General features: G+C 38.8%; 1 protein-coding gene across 2 annotated transcripts in view; it reads right to left on the reverse strand.

The window, feature by feature from the left end:
* The window catches only part of parn (poly(A)-specific ribonuclease (deadenylation nuclease)), a 131,712-nt gene that overhangs the window by 98,779 nt on the left and 10,183 nt on the right, over positions 1–22,750 (reverse strand). For both annotated transcript variants that reach the window (XM_043711927.2, XM_087997700.1), the window contains exons 5-10: positions 21,811–21,892; positions 13,206–13,266; positions 12,701–12,866; positions 8,312–8,374; positions 5,031–5,069; positions 4,407–4,449 (exon numbers count right to left, since the gene is read on the reverse strand). In XM_043711927.2, the coding sequence (XP_043567862.2) occupies positions 4,407–4,449; positions 5,031–5,069; positions 8,312–8,374; positions 12,701–12,866; positions 13,206–13,266; positions 21,811–21,892 (454 nt within the window). The remainder of the gene's footprint in view (positions 1–4,406; positions 4,450–5,030; positions 5,070–8,311; positions 8,375–12,700; positions 12,867–13,205; positions 13,267–21,810; positions 21,893–22,750) is intronic.

Genomic DNA, 22,750 nt, shown 5'->3' on the forward strand with positions numbered 1-22,750 from the left:
TAACGTATTTGCCCTGATTAATGGTTTTGGTCATTCTCTGCTAATCTTGTAATACTCGATGTCTGATCTCATGTTTGTGGAAGAAGAAGCAGACGAAGAAGCAGACGAAGATGATGATGATAATAATAAAATAATAATAAAAATAAAAATAAAAATAACAACAACTCAGGACCACAAAGTCAACCATCATAGAGTCCTTCAATCTTTGTATCTCTGCAGAATTATTAAGTTATGACACAAAAAGGTAACAGGAAACAAATTTTCTAAAATTTATTGAAGGAATCAGTCATTTGTTCCAAAAGAGAACATTTTCACTTGAAAATTGAAGCTTTGTAAAAAGATGTTTTAATAATGGGGGAGCCAGTGGCCTAATGATATTATCGTTTGATTATTAATCCAGAAACTCAGCTAATGCTCTGGGGATTTGGGTTCAAATTTCACCATGGCAAATGATGGAATTTTAACTTAGTAAAGAATCTGGAATTAACACAGTCTCAAACGTTGATCATGAAGCCATTACCGATGGTTAGAAAAATCCATCTGGATTCACATATCCTGTTGGGACAAAAATCTACCACTGTTACCTGGCTTGGCCAACATGTCTCCAAACAAAATGCTGACTCTTAATTGCCCTCTGGATAATTAAGCATGGGCAAAAAATGCTGGTTGAGTTAGAGATGCCCACATCCCGCGAGCGAATAAAAAAAATTTAATGAATATCATTTAAATGCACGTACAAATCTGGAAATTTCCAGTTGGAAATCTTTGAGTCTTTGGCTGGGTACTGGCAGGTGGGACTAGATTGGGTTGGGATATCTGGTCGGCATGGAGTCAGACCAAAGGGTCTGTTGCCGTGCTGTACATCTTTATGAACTCTATGACAATTTAAACAAAAACCATAGTATATTCTTTGATGAACCAACCATCTTTTTTAAAATAGATCAAAGATCGATCATGCTTCATAGGCTTTCAACAAATTGTCTTCCTTGTCCATAAATTCAAAGAGAATCAATAATTTCTCCTCCGTCACTTTATCCAGCTCTGAAAATATTTTACTTCTATTCTTATTTTTTCTTGGGATAGGTAAAGCCAAGGCCACACCTCATTTATAGGGAAATAATCAAAACCCTCTTTTCCAACTTACTCTTCAATTGTTCATGCAGTTCAAATAAAAACCTGTTGGGTAATCGAAGTTAGCTAGCTTGTGACATGACTCAGCCATTTTGTATGAGGAATTTCCAAAAGCAATATTGCCAGCTGAAGAGATCAAAACTGATCAGCTGCTACTGAGTTGATTGCTACTCATCCACATAGCGAAAACAGGAAGCATGCATCAGTCTGCCAAAGACTTATTATTTATCTTTTTTCTCCTCTCAAATCCATCCCCATTACTGTGGAAAACCAAATTGTTAAAATGTACACCATGCTAATAAGCATCAGCTGGTCCCTATTTCCTTGAGCACATCCTTAAAAGGTTCCATCTTTGACAATACAGTTGGCCAGCTTTGAGAGAGTAGCGATCAGCCAGACAGAAACCTTGGTCCAATGTTTTTTCAAAAGAACAGACTTTGAAATCTGTTCCATATAGCTGACATCTAAGAGAACAATTTAATTAGTTTGACCATAACCTTCCACTGGAACCTCAAAGTCAAGGGCATTTCCTTTACTGAAACACTTAATTTCACCTTCTCTCAACTGGACTTTACTCCATTTGTTTGCATGTTCCGTTCATATGATACAGAATTCAGGATAGGTTTTACTTTCCTTAAAAGGAAGATAGCTTTCGTGTGAACTTTAATAAAAAGAAACTTAAATTTGGTTACTTCTGGAGGTCTGGCATTTTCTTCATAGTAAATACATAAACACACATTAAAGCTGAGTTGAGAGACAAAAACATCATCTGGCAACATACTTTAGCAAGTTGGTGCCCTTCATGTCAGCATTGTGAGACTGCACCATATGGGAACTATAAGTAATGTGCCTGTTCTTACCACCTTTTCTTTGCTGTACTACTTTGCTCAGGGAGTGAGGTGGCAGGTGAGGCTACAAGACCTCTTTTTGAGCATTCCACTTAAATTTCATCTTTGCAGAATTTGAATAATGGCTTCAACATTGCTGGCAATACATATCAAGTACTGTGACTGTGACAAGACTCCCTGCAGTTGTGATGGCAGCAAATGCAGACAGGAAAACAAAAACAAAACTTCAAACTGTCATAGCAACAATCGGGAGGGAAAAGGGAGGAATTTCTTTATCCTTCATGAGTTGGTTTTGTGAATATTAATTTCCTTTTCCTTGATGGTAACACAACAATTACATTTCAATAGCCACCTTTCTAGATCATTGAAACATTTCAAAATCCAATCACACAATTAATTATACAGCAAATGGGAAAATGATTAAGCACCACCAGGAATACTGTATAGATACGGAGATAAATCAATTTATTATTATTAGTTCAAAGAGGTCTGTTGTCCTCTACGAATAGTACTGAGAAAGATTTCAACATATTTACAGATAGTCAGGACTTGAACTTAGCATCTCATCCAAAGATCAAAACTGAAGTGTCAGAGACTCATTCCATACCGGAATGCAATCGTACATTAAAGATCAAGCTTGGAGCTGGGACTCCAACCAAACTGATAAAGTCCTGTTTCAAGATCAAACAATTATATTTTATAAAGAATTTTCAGATTACTACAAGCAAAATATTACTCAAAAAGATTTTAAGTTTTTGAACTTCAATCGTTCTGCTTACCTCAAATCACAACAACTGGTTATAAGCCATATTTTCTCCCAAAGTGGTTCTGGGTTACTGATCTTTCCATCAAATGACAACTTCATGGTTAGAGGTGATTAATCACTAAAGCTACATCAGTAGTCAATAAAAAGGTCCAATGCTGAGCAAAACGCCAGAAAAATTAGCACAACAGCACAAAATGGCCTGAGGCACAGGTGATACCCATAACCAGAGCTCGCTTAGACTTTATAAACTATACTCAAGCCTACTGTTATGAAGAGTCTTAACTGCATTCTGTGATGCAGCAGACGATAGTTTCATCTCAGACTCAAGTGTTTTAGGTCCCACTTTGGAGACTTCAGCACAAAACCTTAGATGAGATTCAATTGCAGAGCAGAGGAACTGCTGCATTGTCAGAGGCACTGTTTTTCCAATGATGACGATGAAAATGATGGTATGTTAAAGTAAGGCATTGTTAACTCTCAGCTTGATGTAAAATATGTGCAGAGTTATGTGCAGAGGTGTGGTCAATATTAATTCCTCAATCATGAATAAAAAGAGACAAATAATAAGAAATATTTTTCCATGTGAAAATCTTTATGCTGTGAAAAGCATTATTTGGTTAAACTTGAGTGAACTAAGGATTTAATGCAGTAAAATTTAAGTGATTGTGGAACTGTAAGACGACAGCACAAATAAAGGATACTATTAACTCAATAGAATACACTACCTATTCTACATGGGAAAAACTTCCTAGCTATTCCAAGAGCCTTACACATGCAGAAATTCCTAGATTGGGAGAAAAGCTCAAGTGTAGATGACTATAGAACTAGCAAAACAATTTTGGGAGCACTGGCTTCAATGAAAAATTAAATGCAAGTCACCTAAAAATCAACTTAAGACAGCATTCTGGAAAAAATTAAAAATTCTATTTAGGATAGCATTGTTAAAGATTTCAACACATTACCATAGTATTCAGATTTGTGGAGCACTTAGTGCATAAATTGGCTGCTGTATTTCTTGTATGACATCAGACTTGCACTTATAAAATGTTATTCAATAAGCATGAAGCCCTGAAGTTGTAAAAAGGTGTTTTAAGAATGCAATATTTTCTCCATTGTTTACATTAGAAACTAGAGAAGCCAGAACACCTGCCCATTGATGAGCTGTTAACGTTAAAACTCTCATCCAAAAAACAAAAATTGAAATTGATACTGGAAACATCTCTACATCAGACCCAGTATTAAGTGATTTGTCTCCAGTAACCCTGCAAAACTTGCACCAATTGCCAAGGAGAATATATTAGTCTTTGCTATAATGACCATTTCAATAAAAGTGGTATGCCATTTTTCAAGGTCAAACATAAAAAGAACAATTGAGCAAGGGAACGGGAGCCCTGCAAGTGTATCCTGGCAAGGATTTGCTTCTCAAGGAGACACGATGATGATATAAATAGACCAACACCCACTGTTCCAGAATGCAATTCAAAATAAAAAATGACAGCTTTTAGAATATTTTTCAGCAGATAAGACTTTTGCTGTTCCTTTAATATACTGAATCTAAATATATCATCCATTACAAACTTGACAAACATCAACTTAGTTCTGCCCCTTCCTTTGGCAACAGTAGCATTCCAACTACTTTTATCTCATGCTGAAATCATTACCTTTTCATTCTCCAAAGTTTCTACATGAGCTCCTTTTGGAAACCTAAATCGAGGGGGGAAAAAAGAACTCATTTCAGACAGCATTTCTAACAAATGAATTTATGCTTCACATATTTAACTTTCAAATATTTTCTGATAAGCTTGTCAATAATTCCTTTACCAATCAAAGGCTGAACAATTTTGGCTTAATAATTGTTCTTTCTGAAGCAAGAACAAGAACCCTGGTCTCAATTTACAAGATAGTATATCCATCTCTTTAACAAGTATTGCAGGAACATAAAACATAGCCTTACATTACTGTAACCACAAAAGGTCGAGCAACCATCATACACACAAATTAAATAGTTGATTTTTCTGTAACCTTTTCGGTTTGAAAACTTGAGGTGCTCCCAAACAAGACAAGACTTTAATTTAATAGATGCCTTAAGCAATCGTGCAATTTGAAAGTTCAATGTTCCTTCTGCCGCAGTGAGTCATTGGCATCTTTCAATCATCCAATAAAAGAAATGGACAAATCCATTCAACTTAGTTTGTAACATATTGCTCACCCAATCTATTAGAAAAGCTGAGCCAAGCACAGACAATATACCATCTTTGAAACTTGATTTTAAATACTCTACTTACTTCCAGTTCAATGTCTGATAAATAAGCTTTCTCTGGAACCTTCAAAACAGAAAAAACACACTTACTGAGACCAACAGAGAACCGGGTATCTAATACAGGTCATTCTGCTGTAACACGCGTTTCGTTAACACTAATTCGCTATAAAACAAATGACGAATAGGGATACTATTCTTAAAGTGCAAAGTTTTAAAGTGTGCATTGGTTATGAGATTCCAGCCCCATTAGTTTAAATGGTGCCGCTATTATATGATTTTCTTATAACATGGGATTATAATAACGGGAACTACCGCATTATAGCAGAATTGACTGTACAAATAAATAGACATCTTCCAAATAAAAATGTTTAGCAACATCAGATCATTTAAAATAAGCAATACTAATGCAAGAATCTAAGTGAAGTATTTAGTACTTTATTCTTTAACTTCACATGCACACAAATTTTAAAAATGCCAATCCATTGTTTGGGGGCAAGAGAAACAAATATTTTAAGCATATGGAGGGAAAGTCAATCTATTACACCTGTTTTTAAATATTCTACTTGTTTTAAAAAAGCATAATACAATTAGCTTCACGCTCCTGCTTGGAGTCTGCACATCTGAATTTCTTTTTGTTTTCCAAGTAGATAACAGTAATAACTCAGGAAGCCCAAATGGAAAGGAACATCATTTATTGCTGAACACCAAAGCAGAACCACTACTGTAAACAGACTAGTTCCAGCATGGGACAGACAGTTCTGCAATCCCTGGGTCTGCTACATATGTACTTTTTTTTTAAAAACAATCCAGAAGTGTTCTTCCATCAAACTTAATGCTTTTTTCCCTCCCCTGTCACCAAGGGTTTTCTTTTCCCTATCAACCTCCACCAGTAAATCATCCATGCTTCCAATTGTAGATTGGTTTGTAGATATTTTCTAATTACCTGCTCAGAAATGTTATTATACAGGTCTGGCACAGGTGGAATTGAACCCAGGTCTCTTGGTCCACAGGTAGGGACAATACCATTGCACCACAACAGCTTCCTTTCTCCGCCCAACACCAGTAATTATAAAGTTCAGAAACAAGGAAGTCAAACACTGGAATCACTATTTTGAATTAATTTGTCCAATAAGGTTATGGCACATTTCTGGAGCTCCTGGTTCAGAGATGCAGCACGGTGGCTCAGTGGTTAGTACTGCTGCCTCAAAACGCCAGGAAATAGTGTTCGATTCCGCACTTGGGTGAGTGCGGAGTTTGACATTCTGTCAGTGTCTTGTGGATTTCCTCCCACAGTCCAAAGATGAGCAAGTTGGATGGATTGGCCATGCTAAACGTCTGATTCCAGGGATGGGTAGGTTAGGTGTTAGCCATGGGAAAATACAGGGTCACAGGGACAGGTCTGGGTGGAATTGTGTTTGCAGGGCCATGTTTACTAGATGGGCTGAATGGCCTGTGTACCAACATAGTAAGGATTCTATGACAGATAGAGATACTATCCAGTGCCATATGAACTCTCCAGATCTGTTTTATTTTTAGAAAAATCTAAATCAACCTGTTGAGACATGACACACCTCTGGTGCAGGTGGAGATGTGAACCAGGCTGCCTAGCTCAGAAGCAGGGACATACCACTGCATGCCAAGTCCCTCAGGGCTTAGATGATAATATTACTGCATACATTTGGAGTAGGTAGGACTTAAACCTGGCTTCCTAGCCCAGAGGTTGGGACACCAGCACTGCATCACAAGACACCCATGGATTTGCTTTATAAATTCCCTTATCAACCTGCTCCGATATTATCATGCACCTTTACAGAAAAAGAGATATTTGAACCCAGGCCTACCAGTTCAGAGGTAAGCACACTACCACTACACATTGAGCCCCCCCCACCCCCACCATCTGCTTTATAAAATATATTTGAACCAACCTATTCAGAGGTATTATTACATATCTTTGAAGACATGGGATTGGAACCCAGATCTTCTGGTCAAGAGGCAGGCAGGCAGGTTTGTTTTATACAATATTTTAAAGTGAGGTGGGATTTGAGCTCTCAGCTTTCAGATTACAAATTCTTCCATTCACCATACTTCCATACTAAGGGGCTGCACCACCCAAAAGGACTTAGATAATGAGTTCCAGCTGGATAGGCTATTGCATATTACTAAGAGAACTCATACCTCGTGAGCTCTATAGGGAGATTAATTAGCAATTCCCCATGAACCATGTTTGGGGTTATCACAATAACCAATGCCCATTTGAAAGTTTACTGTTGAAACTACATTCCAGATTTTAACCATCTATAACCTAACAACAATGAGCTCGTGTAACGGTTCTGTTGCAAAGCCAACTATTGACAATACTGAATCAGTGTGACTAAAGTTACCCAGTTGTCTCCTCATACTGATTTTGCAGATTTCAAATCAAGTCTACATTTGGGATGTAGAAGGCATCCAAGTCATTTGAAGAAGGGAGGGTTTGTGAAGAGGAGAAAGGCAAGAAGCATAATGTCCTGGCACAGCTGTCCAGTGTCTGACCATGGTTGAGAGTGTGGTGCTGGAAAAGCACAGCAGGTCAGGCAGCATCCAAGGAGCAGGAGAATCGACATTTCAGGCATAAACCTTTCATCAGGGATGGGAATTCTTCTGAGGACATAGAACAGTATAGATCCATTGCAGGTCTGGGACAGTGTGGCCCTGAGCTGTGACAGGGTTGACTGCAGGTAGAGCAGATGGTGGCGCTTGGCTGCTAGTGTGGAGCGAAGGATCTGGACAATCATTTCTAAAGATTTTGGATTTGTAGTACATACTGGTTATCCTGTTCAGGTCCAAATTGTGTCGGTCTGAATGTGGTCCAGAGACCATGTGGAATCAGTCAGTTTCATAGGCAGGCACTGTGAATTCTTCTGAGGACAGAACAGCAGAGGCTTAAGCCCGAAACATCAATTCTCCTGCTCCTCTGATGTTGCTTTTCCAACACCACAATCTATACTCTGATCTCGAGCATTTGCAGTCTTCACTTTCTCCCAATGTTTGATCATGCACAGCTTTGAATACTGGGTGGAGGAGGAAATGGGCTGGGCAGAGATTCTTTGCCACACAAACACATACCACATTTTAGTATGTGAAAAAAAAATTAAAATCTTCCGAGAACAGAAAAGAAAACTCATATGAACGCATTACATACATACTTTTTTTCAAACTAACAGCATAAATCAATTGTCTATGTATGCAACTTTGTGTGTTTTTTTCAGAAACTATATATTCATAACATAACTGGTTTCAAAATAAACTAACATTTTTCCAACTTACCCAGTACATGGATCCAGTTCAATACTACCATTATCATCTTTTAACAAGTCTTCAACCTTCTCCCTGGAATGATTTTTAAAAATTTAAGTGCACACATTCCAGAACAATCTGTTTACTAAGCAAGTCAATTTGATTCAAACACAGAAATAGTATATACATGAGGCTAAATAAAAGATGACTTTTATCTTCATTAGAAACCATTTCATCTGCAATCTCTTCGTATGTTTCTCAAGAAACACTGATGCTTAGCGGCTAGGACTAAAGTTTTTATAATTGGGCTGCATTATTATCATGATTGAAAGAATGACAGTGCAGAAATGAAGCTGAAATTCTAAAGCAGAGGATGGTGGTACAAATCATTTATCACTCTTAAATTACAGTCATAGAGATGTACAGCACAGACACAGACCCTTTGGTCTAACTTGCTCATGCCAACTAGATATCCCAACCCAATCTAATCCCACCTGCCAGCACCTGGCCCATGTCCCTCCAAACCCTTCCTATTCACATACACATCCAGATGCCTTTTAAATGTTGCAATTGTACTAGCCTCCATCACTTCCTCTGGCAGCTCATTCCATACACGTACCACCCTCCCTCTGCGTGAAAAAATTCCCTCTTGGTCCCTTTTAGATCCTTCCCTTCTCATCCTAAACCTATGCCCTCTAGTTCTGGACTCCCCCAACCCAGAGAATAGACTTTGTCTATTTATCTTATTCATGTCCCTCATGATTTTATAAACGTCAATAAAGTCACCTATCAGCCTCCAACACTCCAAGGAAAACAGCCCCAGCCTATTCAGCTTCTCCCTTTAGCTCAAACTCTCCAACCCTAGCAAAGTCCTTATAAATCTTTTCTGAACCTTTTCAAGTTTCATAACTTCCTCTAATAGGAGGTTGAACTCAAATTCCAGAATCCTATGCAGAATAAGAAGATTAAAAGCAGATGTTAAATAAGATTGGCTGCTGTCAAATAAGGTATAGAATTCAAGCAATGGGATGTGAAACAAAACAGTTCACAATCACTCAATATGTATAGTGCCGTTTAGATGTAAACTAAAACTTTACTTAAACCGGTCTCGGTCACCAAGTTCCACTGTTTAACATTAGCACTAATGTAACATGTTTGGCAAACAAAATAGTTTGAAATCAAAGCCCTGTTATCTCTCACCTTCACTACCACGAGCTGTAGCAGCCACACAAAAAAGTTAACATAAGCTCATGAATACTTCCAACTTAGATACAAATATAGGAACATTGATTTGTAGAGAAATTTACTTTTAGACATCTAACATATGACTCTAAGTGCAAAATAATTTAAAAATGCAGTAGGTAGTATCACACTCATTAAAAAGCTGACAAATAGTTACAAATTATTGTGACCATTAATTAAATGTGGTCAAGAAAGTCTTCTTTAACTTGAATTCTAAGTGAATTGCACTTATTTCAATAATGCAGGAATAGAAGTAGCCCATTCAGCACCATGAATGGCAGAGCTGATTCAATGAGATCATTGCTGATCGGATAATCAGCAACTCCAATTTCCTGCCTTATCCCCATAATCCTTGTATCCTTTACTGATGAAAAATCAGTTTCTCAACCCAGCTCCCACAGTAAAGAATTTGACAGATTCACTACCATCACTCGTAGTTCCACCCCATCTCTCAGTCATAGAGTCAGAGATGTACAGCATGGAAACAGACCCTTCGGTCCAACCCGTCCATGCTGACCAGATATCCCAACCCAATCTAGTCCCACCTGCTAGCACCTGGCCCATATCTCTCTAAACCCTTCCTATTCATATACCCATCCAAATGCCTTTCAAATGCTGCAATTATACCAGCCTCCACCACTTCCTCTCACAGCTCATTCCATACACGTAACACCCTCTGCGTGAAAAAAATTGCCCCTCGAGTCTCTCTTACATCTTTCACCTCTCACCCTAAACCTATGCCCTCTAGTTCTGGACTCCTCCATCACAGTGAAAAGACTCTATTTATCCTATCCATGCCCCCCCCAACAGGGCCCTATACAACTAGCAAAACAAATGTCATTTGTAAAATATCATGCAAGGACTGCAACAAACATGACATCGGACAAACAGGCAGAAAACTAGTCACCACAAGACATGAATGCCAACTAGCCATTAAAAGACATGACCCACTATCAATAGTATTCTTATATACAGACAAAGAAGGATACCACTTTGACTTGGACAACATATCCGTCATAGGACAGGCTAAACAGAGACATGGATGACAATTCCTAGAGACCTGGCATTCGAACAGGAATTCCATTAATAAACACATCGATTTGGACCCCATCTACCATTCACTGAGAAAAAAAACAGAAGTGACATCTCCCACCTTAAGAAACTAAGGGACATAAATGGAAAACAGGACATAACACAAGTGCTTCACTGGAGGCTCACTGAAGATGTTACCTAGTACGGTGACGAAACATCTGATAACAAACCTGCCAGCTCAACCAGCAAACTTACAACCTGAATAGATAATAAACAGCAATGGTCCGAGCACTGACCCTGGAGGCACTCCACTAGTCACATACCTGCAGTCTGACAAGGATCCTTCCATTACTATCTTCTGCTTCCTACCATCAAGCCAATTGTGTATCCAATTTGCCAACTCGCCCTGGATTCCATACCATCCAACCTTCCAGAGCAGCCTAACACATGGAACCTTATCAAAAGCCTTACTGAAATCCATATAGCCCTGCCCTCATCAACCTTCCTGGTCACTTCAAAACAACTCTAACAAATTTGAGGCATGATGTCCGATTCACAAAGCCATGGTGACGACTACTAATCAAAGCCTGTCTTTCCAAATGCATATATATCAAATTCCTCAGAATCTTAAGTAATGTGGCCACCACAGAGGTTAGGCTTACTGGTCTATAGTTCGCAGGCTTTTCTTTGCAACCCTTCTTGAATAATGGCACACCATTCGCTAGTCTCCAGGCTTTCTGGACCTCACCTGTGGCTAACAATGATGCAAATATATCAGCCAGGAGCTCCATCAATTTCTTCTCTAGTCCTTTGCAGTGTTCTTGGATATACCTGATCAGGAACAGGAGATTTACCCACCTGTACTTTCCAATACATCCAACACCTCCTCTAGCGTCATATGGACAGTCCCCAAGATATGACCACTAACTTCTCCAAGTTCCCAAGCCTTCACGTCTTTTTCAATGGTAAACACAGAGGAGAAATATTAGTTGAGAACCTTGCCTATCCCCTGCAGTTCTACACACACACACACACACTTTGATCTTTCAGGGGCCCCCTATTCTCTAAATATTCTTTTTTCTTCAACTCACTTAAAAGTACATTTTTGGATTCACCCTAATGTTCTTAGCAAAGGCTATCTTGTCCCACCTTTTTGCCCTTCAGTAAACTCCTGCATTTCCAGTATACCTCCAGGGATTTCCTTGATGCCAGCCAGCTGTACCTGAGCCACACCTTTTTTTTCCCTCAAAGCCTCAATATCTCATCATTTAGGGTACCCTATTCCAGCCAACCTTGCCCTTCACCCTCACAGGAACACTTAGACCTTGACCTAATTTTTAAAGGCCTCCCACTTGCCAGAGGTCCCTTTGCTTCCAAACAAACTACTCCAAATCAAGCCCTGCAAGTTCCTGTCAAACTCCATCAAAATTCACCTTTCCCCAATTTAGAACTTGAACCTGTGAACCAGTTTAGTCCATCTCCCTAACTATTCTAAAATGATCAGAACTACAGTCACCAGTCCTCTGTGTGAGGTGTATTTGAACTATATTCAAATAATCTCTCTATTAAAGCAAGAGTTCTGCCCATCAGTTCTTTTTGATCTAAATTTACCTGGGTCACATCTACTGAAAGCCCACTAAAAAATATCATGGCACAATCATTAAAATCCATAAAATTACTAACCAATCATTTGCAATGGAGTCTAGCAACTCTACAGTCACACAGCAAAAGAAGTTAGCACCTTCACAAAAAGATGGGAGAAAATCTGTGCAGAATTCTAAGCCAAAAGAGTAATGCAATTTAAAAAAAAAATTCACCAGAAGCAATGTGATCTAAAGTTCAAATTTTCACTTAAATCTTCTGACATTTTAAATATAGGCTACCTAAAAAAAAAAATTGCCTCCAAGATTCTTAAAAAACTTGCATGCAATTGCATGTGGTTGGAAAGTAATTGCTCATCTCCTTTCAGCTGGCTCATGGGAATTCAATGTTTCATTCTGACACTATGCAGTGTGACTGATGCCAGCAACAGGCTCAATCAGACTCGCTTTTCCTTCATCAACAACTGAAAGGCAAAGCTAACTGTTAAATAATTCAATGAACAAGCAAAGAACCTTAAAATTATTTCGTATTCATCTGACTTACACAATATTCTCAATAAAACTGCGATGTTCTTCTGGGATAATAACGGGCCCTTTAGTAGAATTTGGCGAAATGAAAGATGGCGTTCCGGTACCATTAGACTGATTATGCTTTTCCTCTAACTGCCCTCGAAGTTGCCGTTCTTCGTCCTGATTTAAGTATGGGATTCCTGTAAATTTAAATACCAAGTAGTAGTTTTTCAGAAGTGTCAAAATAATTGCACCACAGTTTAAAACTTGAAGATACTGACTGAAAATACAGTGGAACCAGATAATATTCAGGACAACAGGCTTCACTGCCTGAGATGTATTAAAACATTCTGGCCACAAACAAGAAATTTAAAATATGGATTTCTGACTCAAGAACCAAGACTAGTGACTTCACAAAGAGCTCAATAGGAAGAACAATCCTAGATTCCCTAATTGCCTCCGAAAATTGTCATAAGCACTCTTTCTTACACTTTTGGAAAGAGATCTTAGCCCCAATTTCTCTAGAAGTACCTACTCACCATCTCGGAAGACTTTATTGAAATCAAATCCTTGGTTGGCAAGAAAATCAATACTTGAACTCTGAAAGAAAACCAGAAGAGCACTATAATTATTCTGTTTTACCAAAAATAAACCCATCCGCCTCGTTTAGGTAAACCAGTCATAAAATGTTCAATTGTACTGTCCCTAAGCAAATGTGTTACACAAAAAAGTATTTGGTCATCATCTCAATGAGACCTTGATTCACACAAGCTTCCCACATTCCTGCACGTATCACTGTTGTAAAGTACTTTTGAAGTGCAAAGTACTTTGGGACATTCAGAAGTTGTAAACGGCAATCTATAAAAGGTAAGTCTTTTGTCCTTCAACAACTCCTTTTTCAGCATTGCACTGGCTTTCTACAAGGTCATGCTGAAGTATAATATGTAAGTTTGGGTTTTATTTAAGCAACTTATTTATATGCTAGTTAGTGATACAATACTAACCAATGACATTCTTCACTGATTGCCAGAATCTGATTTACAAGATATAGGAGCAGAAACATAGAACTGAAGTGTAGCAGTACGCCATTCAACCCTTCAAGCCAGTTCTGTCATTGGCTATGACCATGGCTGATCCTCTATCTCAATGTCATATTCCCACTTTCACCCCATACCTTATTACACATTACAAGATCCAATTCCCTAATTCCCGATTAGATTCACAACATCTTGTCCCAAATACACACTGAATTTTCCTCATGACTACCTTTGACAATTTAGAGTTATAGAAATGCACAGCATGGAAACAGACCCTTCAGTCCAACTTGTCCACGCCAACCAGATATCCCAACCTAATCTCGCCCCATTTGCCAGCACTTGGCCCACATCCCTCTAAACTCTTCCTATTCATATACCCATCCAAATGCCTTTTCAATGTTGCAGTTGTACCAGCCTCCACCACATCCTCTGGCAGCTCATTCCATACACGCACCACCCTCTGCGTGAAAATGTTGACCGTAGGACCCTCTTATATCTTTCCCCTCTCACACTAAACCTATGCCCTCTAGTTCTGGACTCCCTCATCCCAGGGAAGAGATTGTCTCTTTATCCTATCCATGCCCCTCATGATTTTGTAAATCTCTGTAAGCTCACCCCTCAGCATCCGACGCTCCAGGGAAAACAGCCCCAGTGTATTCAGTCTCGCCCTATAGCTCAAATCCTCCAATTCTGACAACATCCTTGTAAATCTTTTCTAAACCCTTTCAAGTTTCACAACATCCTTCTGATAGGAAGGAGACCAAAACTGCACGCAATATTCCAAAAATGGTCAAACCAATGACCTGTACAGCCACAACATGACCAACCAACTCCTGCACTCAATACTCTGACCAATAAAGGAAAGCATACCCAACACCTAAGTCCAGCTAAGATTTGCTTTCCCAAAATGCAGCACCTCACATTTATCTAAATTAAACTCCATCTGCCACTCTTCAGCTTATTGGCCCTCCTTCTGATCAAGAACCCATTGTAATCGGAGGTAACCTTCTTTACTGCCCACTACACCTCCAAATTTGGTGCCATCTGCAAACTTACTAACTATACTTCCTATGTTCATATCCAAATCATTTACATAAATGAAGAAAAGTAGTGGACTCAGCAACTATCTTTGTGGCACTCCAGTCTGAAAAATAACCCTCCACCACCACCCAGTCTTCTACCTTTGAGCCAGTTCTGTATCCAAATGGCTAGTTCTCTCTGTATTCCATGAGATCTAACCTTGCTAACCAGTCTCCCATGGGGAGACTTGTCAAACGCCTTACTGAAGTCCATAGATAATGTCCGTCACTCTGCCTCTTTGTTACTTTTTCAAAAAACTCAATCAAGTTTGTGAGACATGATTTCCCACGCACAAAGCCATGTTGACTATCCCTAATCAGTCCTTGCCTTTCCAAATACATGTACATCTTGTCCCTCAGGATTCCTTCCAACAACTTGACATCAGGCTCACTGGTCTATAGTTCCCTGGCTGGTCCTTACCACCTTTCTTAAATAATGGTACCACGTTAGCCAGCCTCCAGTCTTCTGGCACCTCACCTGTGACTATCAATAATACAAATATCTCAGCAAGGGGCCAATCAATCACTTCCCACAGAGTTCTAGATACACCTGATCAGGTCCTGGGGACTTTATCCACCTTAATGTGTTTTAAGACATTCAACACTTCCTCCTGTAATATGGACATTTTTCAAGATGTCACCATCTATTTTCCTACATTCTATATCTTCCATATCCTTCTCCACAGTAAATAGCTCCACACAAAGGCTGCATGCTGATCTTTGAAGGGTCCTATTCTTTCCCTAGTTACCCTTTTGACCTTAAATGTATTGTACAAAGCCGTTGGATTCTCCTTAACCCTATTTGTCAAAGCTATTTGATGTCCCCTTTTTGCCCTCCTGATATCCCTACTATGCATACTTATGCAGCCTTTATATTGAAGGATTCATTCAATCTATTCTGTCTAGACCTGACATACGCTTCCTTCTTTTTCTTAACTAAACCCTCAATTTCTCTAGTCATCCAGCATTCCCTCCACCTTCCAGCCTTTCCTTTCACCCTATCAGGAGTGTACTATCTCTGGACCCTTGCTATCTCATTTCTGAAGGCTTCCCATTTCCTAGCCAGCCTTTTTTTTTTAAAATAATCTGTGAACATCTCCCCCCAATCAGCTTTTGAAAGTTTGTGCCTAATACCGTCAAAATTAGCCTTCCTCTAATTTAGAACTTCAACTGTACGATCTAGTCTATCCTTTTCCATCACTGCTTTGAAACTAAAAATTATGGTTCCTGGCCCCAAAGTGCTCCCCCACTGACACCACAGTCACCTGCTCTGCCTTATTTCCCAAAAGTGGGTCAAATTTTTCACCTTCTCTGGTAGGTAAATCCAAGTATGGACTCAGAAAACTTTCTTGTACACTCTTAAATTCCTCTCCATCTAAACGCTTAACACTATGACAGTCCCAGTCTAATGTTTGGAAAGCTAAAATTCCCTACCATAACCATCCCCTTATTCTCACAGATAACTGAAATCTCCTTACAAATTTTGTTTCTCAATTTCCCGCTGGCTATTAGGGTATCTATAATACAATCTCAATAAAGGTAATCATCGCTTCCTCATTTCTCAGTTCCAAACAACTAACTTCCCTGGATGTATTTCCGGTAATATCCTCCCTCGGTATAGCTGTAATGCTATCCCTTACCAAAAGAAAACGCCACTAACCCCTCCTCTCTTGCCTCCCTTTTCAGTCCATGCTGTAGCATTTGTCTCCTGGAACATTAAGCTGCCAGTCCTATCCATCCCTGAGCCATGTTTATGTAATTGCTATGATATGCCAGTCCCATACATGCCCAGAGTTTGTCTGCCTTTACGTTTTATGTAGATTGAGAAACTCAGTTATTTGTGAATAATTTACTGCTTTGTTTTAACATACTGTACTCACCACCAGTTTTACTTTCTGTCCTACAGAATAGCTGCTCAGAGGCCTATAGACTACTTCCACCCGTGTAGTATTTCTTACCTCCACATAAATAGATTGATTTTTGGATGATGTTGAATCCTTCTTATCGTACTTACTCCATTTCCACACCACCTTTTGCTTTCTACCTGTCCATTCTAAAGTCACTATCCCTTAAAATATTTAAATTTCCAACTTAGATGTTCTTGTAACCATGTTTCTTTAATACTTATCATATCCACTGTTTGCATCGTTAATCCATTTTTTTTATTTTGAAGCATCTGTCGATTTGGTCTTCAGAAAAAACTCAAAATGACCTGTTGGTTTATTTCCCTTCTTTGCAGATCACTAAATTACAATAGCAAAACACTATACAAAAAAAAAGGTACAAAATACAGACAATTAGAGTATTGTAGAACCAACAAGATGAACTATAGAATAGCGTGGAAACAGGCCCTTCAGCCCAGCAAGTTCACACTGACCGTCCAAACAGAATCCCACCCAGACCCATTCCCCCTATTCTTCTGCATTACCCCTAAGGCAACTAACCTTCACATCCCTGGACACTATGGGTGATTTAGCATGGCCAATTCACCTAACCTGCACATCTTTGGATTATGGGAGGAAACCAGAGCACCCGGAGGAAACCCAAGCAGACACGGTGAATGTGCAAACATCACACTTGATTCTACAAACCATCAGTTGTCAGTTCTTAGCTACCTACATGTCATACTAGCACTGATTAATGGGCAGTATTGCACACATTTGGGTTTTCATTGACATACTTTTACAAATCAATGCAGCAAATGTGGTACAAAGACAGAGGCATACTAATCACTCGACTGCAATCCATCCATACACACAGAACTATTAAAAAAAGAAAAAAAATCAATTGAATAAAAATAACCCCAAACTAAAAAAATGATTGCATCTTTGGTTCAACTAACTAGTTGTAAACCACTCAGTTTTCCTTATGTAGATCACAAGACTGTCTAACCTCTCCAAGGTACTGGCTGACAATACCAGGGCAGCAACTATTCTCTACTTAATTTGCAGCTGTAATGAGATAAAATTCAAATTAGGTCAGGTAATATCATTACGGTGAGGTATTGTGCAAACATTTCATTCAAACATAGGAAAAGTCTCAAAATGGGAGTGAGGAGATAGAGTGCAAAATAAATTCCTATTTAGTGACCCCTGCTGGAGAATCATGTGCATGAACAGCAGGAGATAGTATTAAGAATGGGCTTGGTCTTATACTGCATTACAATCCGTTACTACCAACCTGCACTTCAAAACAGACATTTTAACTGTTAGAACCCTTGCTGATTTTTCGTTTTTTAAAAAAAATTTTCTCATTTGGAGCAGTGAAGTGTAAGCAGAGAGCTGAAAGGTGACCTGTGGCAGCACAGTGTTCAAAAAGGAGAGACAGAAAGAACAAACAAGCTCTTATTTGTTTTTGAGGCCAGGAATCAAGGTTAATTGCAGGTTGGTTATTGATCAAAGTACTGTAATTGAGTCTGGAATGAAAGAAGGCTTAACCAGATAGCAATTGTTTGGCCAGTTACAATGGTTGCTACCTGGGAATTAGTTCCAACACATCAGAGATAGAACTTGAAGTGGAAGAGGTCAGGGTTTTCTGAACTGGGTTTGAGGGGGGTTTGGCTTTTGATGCCACAGCATGAATGTTTGAAAGCTCCCTGCCTAACCTCTGATTATCAGCTATTGAAAGTTTAGGGAACAGAAACTAAGCATTATTGAATCTTCACAGTGAACTGGAACAAGTGACATTGATCAACATCTTCAGAAAACCAGGAGAGAATCACACGTACTTGTGAAACAATTCAATGTTGAAACTGGTTAATTACTCTGGTCTGTTTTGTTACTTTTCTTTTAAAAAAACAGAAATCACTTATCTGTGTTTTGCTGCATGTCTTTTGAGACAGGGGGTGTGGGCTGAAAACAAACTTTGAGTTTAAATCGTAGACATTAGATGACTTCTTGGTTTAACTTTTTCTGCTAAATTTCTGGCATCTAGTGTTGGTCTGGTTATTCAGAAAGTTTGGTTAGGAATCAATGTAGTCAACCTTTAGGGTCTTTTGAAGGTTTTAATTTTGCTGTGTTTTGAATACTGATGTCAGGAGGCTGATTTGATTCAGCTATCAGCCTCCATGTTGTAATCATGTTGAAAGAAGTTCTAAACCATTTTTTTCCCAATCATAGAAGAAAAACAACTGGTGAGCCAAAGGAAGAGCCAAAGGGGGGTACTAAAGAGCTTTTGTGGACAAGGGGGTGTAGTTGGGGTAAAAATAGTAGTTTAGGACAGGAGGCAAAAGTACTGCAGATGCTGGGAACCTGCAACAAACAGAAATATGCTGCAGATACATGGCAGATGACTACCTGACCTGCTGAGTACTTGCAGCATCTTCTGAAGAGTCCTAATAGACTTGAATAGTTTCTCTTTTGCCTTTATTTTTCTGATGTAATGAATATTACAAGTAGGAGAGCGAAAGAGAGAGCGAGAACCTACCAACAAATATAATACTGCCTCAGCACTAAAAGCTCAGCAAAGTCAACTGAAATATTGTATTCTAGTGCAGTGGTCCGATTCCACAACCTTCTGACTTTGATTCTGCGTCCCTAACTGAGCCAACCTGACATCAACAATTATAAAATGTCTCAAATTTCAGTAAACAAAGTCTTTTTTTAAATACTGTCCTGAATTCACTGTACTCAATGGACAGAAATTGTCAATGGGGCAGGGGAAAAAAAAAGAATCAATGTTACGAAAACAAGAACAGGCAAAAAAAAAGTTACAAGATAGTGAAATTCAGTACAGTCATGAAAAAGACTATTTTCTCTGGAATACATTTCACTATTCCAGAACATCCCACAGTGCTTTGCAACCAAGGAAACACTTTTGATGGGGAGTCACTGGATGCACTGTAGGAAATGTGGACATTGAATTGAGCACTGAAGGTCCCGAAGGTCATTAAAAAGGTAGCAGGTAAAAATACAGTCAGAATCTGAGGTTTAATTAATAGCAACAGCAAGGAGATTCTGTTGATCTCGAGTAAGACACTAGTTCAGCCTCAGCTGGAGTACTGGGCCCAATTCTGGGCATGGCACTTCAGGAGGATGTGAAGGTGTCAGAAAGAATGTAGACAAGCTTCAGACAATCGTTCCATGGACGAGGAATTTCAGTTATGTAGATTGGACAAATTAGGACTGTGTTCCTTGAGGAAGAGAAGTCTGAAAAGAGGTCTGATATATGTATTCAAAATCACAAGCATTCCCGAGTAATTAGGAAGAATACACTTGCACAAGGATCATGACTGAGGGGATACTAAGTAAGGATCTTCATTCTGAGAGGTGGCTCAGGCACGATGAGCCAAATGGCTAACATTTGCACTCGAACAAGTGTGTGATTGAAACTGCAATGTGATAATAACCAGGCAATTTGTCTTTTGCGATGTTGTTCAAAGGACAACATGGGGATAACTTATTCCAGAGTAGGAGACCTACTAGAGCCAATTTTCCACATCTTGGGAGCCTCTTCTGGATAGTGGACATAGAAGAATTTCATCATAATTTCCAACATGTTAGCTCAGCCTTCAGCTGATAGAAGAAGAACATATTTCAGGATAAGATTCTCAAAAAAAACTTAAGACTAAGGTCAATACTTACTGGACAGCAGCAAGCTTTTATATGCTACAGACTTGGATGACCACACAGCAAGAATCTCAAAGTAACAGATGCACCACCAGCAGTGCCTTCACAAGACACTCAGTCCAGGGGCAAGAAAGGCAGTCCAAACAGTCTTCCAAGCCAACTTTCACTGCATGAAGAGGATTGGGGCATATCACTCATGTCTGACACAAAACCTCTGAAGCAACTGTTCTGTTTGGAACTTGGCCATGGCAGGAGATTCCCAATTAGACAGCAAAAACATGCTAAAGAAGATGTCCTTAAAAACGTTTCTGAAGAGGTCAAACAGCCCCGCTGATTCATGAGAGATCCTGCCTTCTGATATTCCAAGATGGAGAGGGGTCATCCAAGGGGGAACCAAATATATTGAGAAACTTCAATGTTTAGAAGAGAAGTCTAAACATTAGCAGTTTCTTCACACCTCCAATCTCCATCAAACAGCTCACGCCTTGCACGTGGCAGAGTCAGTGATTACATATTGAATTTCTCAGCTATTTCAGCACCATAGTGAAAGCAAGTCACCCTCAATCTCGGAAGACTGCACAAGAGAGAAGAAGATGGGATAATTTTCCTGTCCTTCCTAAAAATGGGATCTTTTACATCCACCTGGAGAGTAGGTTGGGTCCCAGCTTAATTACTTGGCATATCAGTATTGCGAAGGAAGTCAACTTCGACTTTTATCCTTAAGTCCTGCGATAGATCTTCAATCCATAAATTTTGAATCAAAGACAAAAGTGCAACCGATCTAAGTACAAGACCTCAAAGTTCAAATAACTCAGCAAAATCAGATTTTACTTGTCTGCATCTTAAATAAGCCAAACATTCTGAATTCAATTTATTCAATTTAAAGTGCCCATTTTGCTTGAATTTATTTTCAAGGTAGCTCACAAACTCATAAATTTTGAGGTTGAACTGTTTGTCCAACCTATATCCATACTAACTGAATCAAAGTGTGAACAAATGTATCAACAGAACCATGTGTAAATCCAGAAGGTGCAGTTTCAGTTGACTGCAATTTCTCACTTGCAAGTTTACCCTATTTGCCCAGATAAATGACAGCCCTTCAAGAATAATGAAACTGCACATTAAATACTTCAAAGCATTCTAGATGAAATAAAGGGCATAAATCATGGAGGAAAAACAAACAATTTCCATCTGAATTTTGAAATATGAAGAATTAGCCTGTTGGCTTCCTAGTGAATTCAAGAGAATGCCAAGATCTTCACTTTAAACAGCTTAAAATAAAAAAGTTACTGGGGCAGGACGATTTAAACTTTGCCATAATTCACACTGCAGCATAGCAAATAAAAAAAAAGGAGCAAAGTAAGCCTTTCCTATGTGCATTCAAACACACTACAGTATTCCTGCAGGATATTTATCTTCACTCACAGCATGACCACTTTACCAACTACATGTTTTTCTTACCTGGCAAACAAACTTAACATCAGGTGAATTTCTAGAAAGTGGTTTTGGAAATATGTAGAAGTTGAAGGTCTTCATTATGTGCCTGCAGAACAAAAACAAATTAGTGAGTAAGAACTTGTGTTTTAGTACTACTTATCCATGTCAACAATTGCTCTTTTGGGAAAAGGATCAGCTGTGACATTATCTGCTGTGTAGGAAGGAAGTTGCACTCATGGGAACAAACCAGGTTTATACAACCTATTCTCGTAATTTAACACTCAAAATGTTAATATTATTCTACCAAAGGTCTATTGCACCCCTCAAAAAGTCATCATCTCTTTCCTGACGTGTGATGACTAATTGGAGCACAGCCTCCTAACTAGTGTATTTAAAACATTTTTGGGGAAAAATAAATTTAAGTCCTCACTTACATTTTGTAATTATGGGCTACCACAGCATAATGCTTATGTTGCTGGACTTCTAACCCAGACTTCAAATCCAACCATTAAAACATGTATCATTAAATAAATCTGTGATTAAAAAAATCCATCACTATTGGTGACCAAAAAAAACTTCAGATTGTTGTGAAAACTAATCTGAATTACCAAGAGTTTTAGGGAAGAATATCTACCAACTTTATTTAATTGGGTCTAAATGCTTGGAGTCACATTTCTCTTAGCTTCACTGGGTTGCTGACCATGGTTGCTTAACTACACAATTAATGCTGTATGCATTAACTTTGGATGTGTCAGGTGGCAAGACACACTAATAGAGTTATCTGTTGCTCCCATCATTATAAAAACAACTAAACATGGGTTTGATACTTGGATACTCAGTTACCATTGGGTTGTTAGCTGGAGGACATGTAGTACCGATAGATCTGTACTTCGGCATAGGTCCTCAAACACAGGAAGAGTGTTACATAATTGACAGGAACTCAGTGTTGGCTAAACTTAAAAGA

The sequence above is a fragment of the Chiloscyllium plagiosum genome, unplaced genomic scaffold (genome assembly GCF_037043375.1).
Source record: "Chiloscyllium plagiosum isolate Xiang-an unplaced genomic scaffold, Cpla_swu_hap1 HiC_scaffold_20, whole genome shotgun sequence".
NCBI lineage: Eukaryota > Metazoa > Chordata > Chondrichthyes > Orectolobiformes > Hemiscylliidae > Chiloscyllium > Chiloscyllium plagiosum.